Source organism: Salmo salar, chromosome ssa15 (assembly GCF_905237065.1).
Source record: "Salmo salar chromosome ssa15, Ssal_v3.1, whole genome shotgun sequence".
NCBI lineage: Eukaryota > Metazoa > Chordata > Actinopteri > Salmoniformes > Salmonidae > Salmo > Salmo salar.
The window spans coordinates 89,988,922-89,997,279 of NC_059456.1; the positions used below are offsets into that span (position 1 = coordinate 89,988,922).

Genomic DNA, 8,358 nt, shown 5'->3' on the forward strand with positions numbered 1-8,358 from the left:
TATGGGACTCCTCACCACCACTATGGAGATGGCCTCAATCGTGCTGTCCATGCTCTCACAAACGACATAACGGAACAGATATAATGATGCGATGTCTATCTAAGTCTATGATGGGGACACCTGTGAATGGAGGACACATACGAAAAGCAGAAAAGGCGTACTAGACAAATATCACATCACGTTTCCCCTCAATATTATCTAAATAGTTAAATAAATAGTTAGTCACAAAATGTCCTCATGTTAATAATTAACAGTCAGTCAACTTACCGCGGTCACCTTCATGCTCATAGCCCGCTCAGCCAGAGCAGAGGGCATTCGACGTTAGAAAAGTGTGTATTTTCTAAAAGCTGTTGTCACGAGAGCTCACTCAAATATTACAGGTAGGCATATGGAGACATATTTTCTTGATATCTTCCTGGTAAGTTGCCGGCGTCCATAACTTCAGTTTAATTTGGTATCTGTGAGGACGCGCTGTTCTTACAGCTCTGTCTTGCTTGGAAGGCCTATTGGTAATTGGCATGATGGCCAGGTGTTGACTTTATCCCATCAGCTTGTATCTGCATGTGCTTACGATATTTTATGTGAGTTGAAAATTCAAGTATGTTCTTTTGTTATGTGGTCTATGCCAGTAGTTCCCAACCAGGGGTAGGACACCTACTGTAGGAGTACTTGGCCTATCCACGGGGGTACTTGAGAAGACTCATGAAACCATCGGCCTACTGGTAAAATTAACATGAAGGGGTACTCTGGGCAGAGGAAAATTCCGTTGGTTGTACAGTAACTGAAAAAGGTTGGGAACCACTGGTCTAGGCCATTGCAAAATGACTACAGCAGTACTTCCTGTTGTTGAAACGTTAAAGTCAACAAACCAGAACTGATTTATCATCCTGTATTGATGCGGTGCAATTATTGTATATTACTAGCATTATTATGATCTTTTGCTGGTCAACCATTATAGCTTTTACCTGACTGGCTCTGAATGAATGCTCCCATCATAAAAGTGTTTATAGACCAAAATAATACTATGCTGATTATATTCTTCCATTCATAGGCCTTATGTTGGATTAATCTCTCTTCCTGAAGATGTGAGAAATGGTAAGAACCATCTGTAATCTATGGATGTGCAGGTGTCTCCATGCAACAACACCTCAGACCCTCTGTGCTGTAAGTCTTTTATGTTCCCATGTGTAAACTACAACAGTCTCTCATCAACACCAGCTCAGATCAAATATTAGATGTGCAACAAGAGCCAAGTTTGATGTACCAGTTGTCTGTCTGAGTGCACCAGTTACAGTGATTGTGTTGTGTTCCCCTCATACCATCTGAACTGTGTGTATGTATTCAGATGAGGAAGGATCAGGCACATTAGCTGTGATCATTATCCCCACTCTCCTGGCTCTCAGCACAGTGGTTGTTGTGACCAGCATACTGTGCAGTCTCTTCCATAGAAGAAGAGCAGCACCAGAGAGGACCTCCATCCCTGCCCATTACACCAATCGTGGTAAACTTAAACCTATTGGAAATATCAACCTGTGTTAGATCTGTAATATTGTCTAGTGAATTCACCACAGTGAATAATGACGTGAAAATAATTGTTAATGAAATCTGTTCCTGTTCATATCAACACTGTATCAGTATGCACACTCTGAACCATGACTAACATGAGCCCTCTACTGCCAAGGAAGGCACGGGACATTGTAAAAACATTAAAATATCAACCTCAAGAAACAACTTCAAGTTGAAATTCAAATGCATGTCATCACAAATGTTTAGCACAGTACTGCGTTTCATCCAGCAGGTCAGGAGTGTGTGTCCAGTAGCCCAGTGAGTCCATGGGAGATCCCAGGAGAATGTACTCTGGAGGGGCTGGAGTTCTGGCAGACTGGCCACTATGGTCCTATCTGCAGAGGCACAATGAGAAGAAAGGATATAACCAGTGCTGTAGTGGTCAAGACACTCCGAGGTATATGCTTGTACAGTTTTATACAGGCTGTGCGTGGGACATTGTTGCATATTTTTGGAGAGCTTGCCCCAAGCAAGTTTGAGGTATGGGAGAGTTGTGTGTACCTTGCAGGTAAAAACATATAGAATTTTTGAATTTTACTCCTAGAGGATCCCACTGCAATGGATTAGGATTTTTATGATTTTGTTCCTTCTTTAAGAAGTTGAAAACTTTGGTCCAAGTGGTGCAGTGGTTTAAGGCACTGCATCTCAGTGCTAGAGGCATCACTACAGACCCTGGTTCGATTCCAGGCTATATCACAACCGGCTGTGATTGAAAGTCCCATAGGGCGGCGCACAATTGTCCCAGGGTCGTCCGGGTTAGAGTTTGGCCAGGGTAGGCCGTTATTGTAAATAAGAATTTGTTCTTAACTGACTTGCCTAGTTAAATAAATGTAAAACATTTTTTTTTGTAAATCTCCTTTCAGGAGGCATAAATCAGCCTGAGGCAAAGCAGTTTATTGACTGGATCCTTTTCCATGGTACCGTGTGTAAACACCAGAACCTGATCCGGATGCTGTACTGTCAGACACAGAGTCTACCCATGTACCTGGCACTGGAGGCCTGTAGTCCTGGCAACCTTCTGCACTACCTCTGGGCCCTGAGAAATGTAAGACAACAATGGGTGGGACTTTAAGTTCAAGTTTATTTGCTGTAACAAATACATTGGAAATCATACTCACCAGAGCCCTCACTAATCAAGCATGTTGAATATGAATAATACTGCATTTCTATTCCCAATATGATGTTAATTCATTATTATTCATTTTTTCAGTTACATTTAATTCAAATTTAAGTCAGTCAATGGTCTACAGAGAAATAATTGACCACTTTAATTTCAGAAATTGAATACTGAGCATCCCCCTGAGTTGACTGAATAATAATTCATTTCCCTGTTCTCCAGAGTGATTCGGAGTCCTTGGATCCACTGCAACACTTTTCAGAGAGATCAGTGTTTTTGGTGGCAAAGCAGGTGGCAGCAGGCCTGGTAAGTGATTTTCTGTAGCATTTGGAGAGATCTAATATCCAATGGAAGGCCAAAATACAGTACCACAACAAGCTCTTTGCAGTGAATAAATACAGTGTAATGTCCTGGGTGCATATAGGATATCAATGTGACTTACAACAGTTTCATCGTCAATAAACGACACCTCATGGAAAACATTGGTACTGCAGTCAGTTGCTAGAATACAATGACTATGAGCATGTAATCCAAGCAATTTAAAGTATCACATCAACTATATCCAGGTGTCTGCATTCAAGCACATCATTATTATTACAATATTTTTTTTCTACAATCTTCTTTCAGGACTATCTGTTGTCAGAGCACAGGCTTGTACATGGTAATGTTGCTGCACAGAACATCCTGATTGGTCCAGGGTTCTCTGTGAGGGTATCTGGATTGGGCCTGGCCTTTGAGATCCGCCAGCACCAAACTGACAAACTGGCCAATCGCAGGTGCCAGAATGACAAACTGGCCAATCGGAGAACAGCTGAGGTCCCTCTCAAATGGCAGGCTCCAGAGAGGATGATGAAGCACCCAACCACAGACAGGAGTGATGTGTGAGTTTTAGGTCATGTAGGCCCCTTTCCCAGACACAGATTAAGCCCATTCCTGGACTAAAGCATTCCCAATGAATAAATCTACATTGAAATAGTTTTTTTGGTCCAGGACTAAACTTAACCTGTGCTTGGGAATCTGGCCCATAGCGTAGAGTGTACATTAACCAAACGTTTGTTTGGTTTTATTAACATTCTGACAAATATTTCTACATGACTTTCAGTTGTTTTTTGTAACATCTCAACACGCTTGATAACTTGTTTTCTCTCCCCTTCAGATGGTCTTTTGGAATCTTTCTGTATGAATTGATCACATTGGGTAACTGTTACTTTGCTGATATCTGATTCAAGTAATTTTGCAAATGTAGGCCTATCTCTATAATAAGACAACAATATTTTCAGTTAGGTTTTTTGTTTGTTTTTGTTTTAGTAGTCTTCAATATTTGATTTATTTTTGATATCGCTCCCTCAGGCTCTCCCCCCTACCCTGATCTGGAGCCGGAGTGTGTGTTCCTCCACCTACAGAAATCATACAGGATGAAGAAGCCAGACAACTGTGGAGGACCCTTGTAAGTCTGTGCCCGTCCCTGGCCAAAAACAGTCTAATGTCTGTGATATTCACATTAAACCATAAGAATATACATGTAATTATGCCATAGCCAATGTAAAGCCCATTATTAGCTGTGTAATGCCTCCATGTTGTAGCTGCCTATTTAATCTAATTAGGCTCTCTCATTGTATTCTATTCACCGGTCTCTCTCTCTCCCCAGGTATGACCTGATGAAGTACTGCTGGATGTGGAGCTTCAAGGACCGGCCTGTGTTCTCCGCCATCATCAAGCTTCTGGGGTCTTACACATACCTTGCTGGCACTACAGATATCTACATCCCAGAGGACATGGACATCATTGACTACATCAAGAGGGCAGGTGTGCTGCCCTAAATATCTAGCCCAAGGCATCACATTCATGAATGAAGAAGCTAGAAGCAAGGGGTGAGTCCATGACAAAGCATGGCTGTAGTTGATTTTAGGTTTATGTGTACTGTACTGTGGTATCAAATGTGTTATAAACTTTCAGAGAGATTATTTTATGATGCTGAAATGAAATGTTGTAAATGGGTTGACATAATGAGGGTGCATGAGGGTGTGGAAGTATTGTATGGAGGATGCAACAAAGCCTTATTGTAAGATTGCATTTTTGGATGTGTCCCTTTTAGCACATAAATGGATGTCAGGAAAAGATCTGCCACTATAATGTCTACTCACATTTTTAGGCCATCACAAGTGAACATATTTTAAGAATTTGTACAAATTTAAGAATAGTGATCTTGATGTCATATTGTCCCCAGTGTCATGAAACCAGGCACGTCATTATATCACCACTTTAATTGTCAAAAAATGTACAGAATTTAAAATAGAGATCTTCATAAGATGTTTTACTAGTTTATAATTGGGTGAGGATCACTCTTGTGGCTTTAACGGTAGTAATGAGACATGTAGTATTGTAGCCATACAGTTAATGCCCACAATGAGACTGTCTTGAAGTCACTGTGATCACAATATGTAAAACTGTACTGCACACACTCAACACTGTTGATTTTCATAACATTGCTTATCATTGACCATGATGCCAACAAACAAGCAGTTTGGATGGTGTGGAGGTGACATTTTATAGTTTTACTGTCCTGTTGCTATTGTCAGTCTCTTAAGCCAATTCAAAACAAACCCATCATCACATTGTCTCCATCACACACTCATATCTAAAATTCTAAAGAGAGGTACAAACCACCATTTTCAGAATAACACACCGAGGCATGCGGAAATGGATCAAGAACAGGAATATTCCGGACAACATTTTGTCCTCATGACTCACGCTTTAAAGTAACTGCAAAACTTTTTCACACTACTGAGCTGAGGTTAGCCGAACCAAGCCAAGATGATCTGTGCAGGCCTGGTTACACATCCACTATAGTTGTTGAAATCGTACTGGAAATGACAGCGGGAAAGGAATACATCTAAGCCAGCACAGAATGGTTCGGGCTGGCACTATAGTGTGAAGGGTACAGGCCATCAACTGAACTAAAAAAAAATGTTTAACTATTCACTGTACCTTAGGTTAATAAAAGCAATGGGATGGTAATGCATTTTTTTATTATGTACTACTGAAAGTGCAATGCCTCCTAAAACAGAAGCAGAGGTGCGCAAACACCAAATATAAAGCTACGTTCACAGGAGATAAAGTCTGACCACAATGTCATGTGTAAGTCAAATTAAAAAGACTGTCTGAGAGTGGGGAGAGGGAAACTAGCTGTTATTTGCAGAGAGAATTGGAACTCTTTCTTATTGGTCAATTAACTAATTTACTGTCTGGTGATGTCACCAGGCGGGCCAAAACTCCATCCCACCAAAACAGGCTCTTTTCAAACAGCTCTCACACTAAAAGGCAATTATCATTTTCACAATTTCACTGTATCATTACAACCTCGTAGTGTGAACATATATCACACAGAAAAATCATGTTTTTGACTGCACTGGGCCTTTAAAGCAGTGGTTCCCAAACTGTGAGGCTCACCTAAGGGGGGAACGCAGTCCGGCTTTCAACATTCAACTTTCAAGAGTATTAGTAGAATGCACAAGGGGACATTTTTTAATGCATCATCAGTTTTCATGTCAGTCATTGAATACCTTGCTTAGAGAGCTATTTATAACTTGTCAGGAATGTCCAGATCAACTAGCCCATGTCAGCTAATGTTTTTTAACTAGGTTTCTTTGCCCATAGATTTTGGTGTAATGTTTGAATCTTTCAAATATCACATAAATACATAGACATGTCATTCTCTCTACCAACAAGAGGGGTGTGAACAGTTTATGTCATGAATAGTGCTTGTGCCCATAGAAATATACAGGGCGCAGGATGTTCCCCAATGCTGAAAGGGGGGCCTGAGTGAAAATGTTTGGGAACACCTGGTTTAAAGGAGCCCCCCTGAGGAAGTTGCCGACAATATTTCAACGTAATTTCCGATCCTAAAGAGGAAATGCACATTTAGGGTCGACCACCGAAGAATGACGAAGGCTACTTATACATACATATTCACAAATTGAGGGTGGGACTGTCTATGTGGAGTTGAGAAACATCAATGAATAAGGGCACTGACAGCTGTGTCTTTCTAGCCTTATTTAGCTAACGTCATCTGTTTTTTACTACACCGTATTCAAAAGATTAGCCAGCTGGCTCTATAGCTCGTTCTAGAGCTGGATTTGTCATAAGCATTGGTTTAGGGAAAACTTTTCAGATGGCTTGTCTTTGACTTCACCATATGTTATCTCAAGTTTTGGCATCGTCCAAAAATTGCGGCTGCGAATCCGCCATTGACATAGTTCGAATGAATAAGGTGAAGCTCCGTTAAATATGGATAACTATTGAAAGATAGCTGATATGCGTTTGTCTACATTGTAATGGACACGGTGCAAACTTTGTTAGTTAGGCTGCTGGCTGGTTTCAGCTGCGGCACTGCAAAACCAAGTCAGCCCGTGCTCATGGTTCTCACAGGGGAAGTGAAATGACACGCCACACATCACGTGTTACTTTAGATGGTTTAGCTGACGTCACGACGACAATGTGCACGCTTCAATCGGGCAGAAATCCGTGTCGTGATTCTGGATGGGCAGATAGCTAGCAACAATGACAAACTGCCATGTGGGGAGTCGTTAATGGCCCGTTTCAGCTAGTTTTTGTTCTTGATACCGTGCCTTGTTTTGAAGTGTTTCGACTGATTTCATATCATGCTAATTTGGCTAAAATTCGCTAGTTAGCTAACCAACAACGATGTATGAGAGACACGTGCTCATGGTGCAAATGTATTTATGTTTTCAATAAACATTTGAGATGAAATATAGTTTGTTGTCATCAATCTAAGCCAACCCCGTATATTATACCCCATAGTTGCGCATGTGGCGGTTTTGTGGCTAAACAACCAATTCGTCTAGAAGTTCCTTAAATTCTCTTTTGCGGGTCCCTTTTCATTATCTGCATAGACACTTGTGGTTTCTAGCCAACATTACACCAATCAAAGCAGTGGAGCGTGTAGTGAAGCAAAACCGTTCATCTTGGGGCGACAGTGGTAGCCGGTTTGCGAAATGCTAACATATCACGCAATATACCATATATATAAATATATATATATATACACACACACACACAGCGAAAATCGACAAATTATCCAATGGCTTGATAATTTTATGGTAAAATAAAAAGTATTTTAATATGGTCCATGGTTCAGGCAGTCAAGTGGACAGAGGACTGTTTGGCTCAACATGGTCCAAGATGAATAACTTTTGCAGCGGTTTCTAAATAATAAACAATGCCATGCTGGTGGGTGGTAACATTGAAATAAAACCCAGCCCAGAAACAAAACGGAGGCTGAAAATAATTTGTACGTTTTAGGAAAAGACACCGCATTCACACGGATTTGGGAAAAGTGGGCAGATGTCACTTCAAGCCCAAATATACTTGGACTTAAATCATTGTCAAACTTCATGGGTAAACTCTGGCCGTCGTCGTTCAGCTCGAAATTGTTTTTATATGAATGCCCATTATTGTATTCACCATAGCTAGCCTATGATAATTTTAATATACAGTGCCTTCTGTAATTATTGGAACAGTGAAGCATTTTCTTCTATTGACTCTATACTCCAAAAGTTTGGATTTGAAATCAAACAATGACTGTGAGGTTAAAGTGCAGACCCTCAGCTTTAATTTGAGGGTATTTAATCCATAGCAGGTGAACCATTTAGAAA

General features: G+C 40.8%; 1 protein-coding gene across 4 annotated transcripts; it reads left to right on the forward strand.

Moving 5' to 3' along the window:
* Window positions 1-253: 253 nt before the first annotated feature.
* si:ch73-206d17.1 (tyrosine-protein kinase STYK1) lies at window positions 254-7,455 on the forward strand. 4 transcript variants are annotated; one of them, XM_014146806.2, is made up of 10 exons: window positions 254-380; window positions 1,052-1,164; window positions 1,346-1,501; window positions 1,796-1,963; window positions 2,430-2,611; window positions 2,906-2,989; window positions 3,311-3,564; window positions 3,840-3,880; window positions 4,034-4,130; window positions 4,332-7,455. In XM_014146806.2, the coding sequence occupies exons 2-10, from the start codon at window positions 1,116-1,118 to the stop codon at window positions 4,501-4,503; spliced, it is 1,203 nt and encodes a 400-aa protein (XP_014002281.1). In that variant the 5' UTR covers window positions 254-380; window positions 1,052-1,115; the 3' UTR covers window positions 4,504-7,455. The 4 variants fall into 4 exon arrangements, with proteins under 4 accessions (XP_014002281.1, XP_014002282.1, XP_045552215.1 ...); XM_014146807.2 differs by having other exon boundaries at window positions 1,799-1,963; XM_045696259.1 differs by having other exon boundaries at window positions 303-418.
* Window positions 7,456-8,358: the final 903 nt, after the last annotated feature.

What these genes read in the sequence shown, in the direction of transcription:
- si:ch73-206d17.1 (XM_014146806.2), top strand. Translation starts at nt 1,116, where the DNA reads ATGGATGTGCAGGTGTCTCCATGCAACAACACCTCAGACCCTCTGTGC. An exon ending in GTATGAATTGATCACATTGG is followed by an intron (nt 3,881 to 4,033) that starts GTAACTGTTACT and finishes TCGCTCCCTCAG; the next exon opens with GCTCTCCCCCCTACCCTGAT. An exon ending in GACAACTGTGGAGGACCCTT is followed by an intron (nt 4,131 to 4,331) that starts GTAAGTCTGTGC and finishes CTCTCTCCCCAG; the next exon opens with GTATGACCTGATGAAGTACT.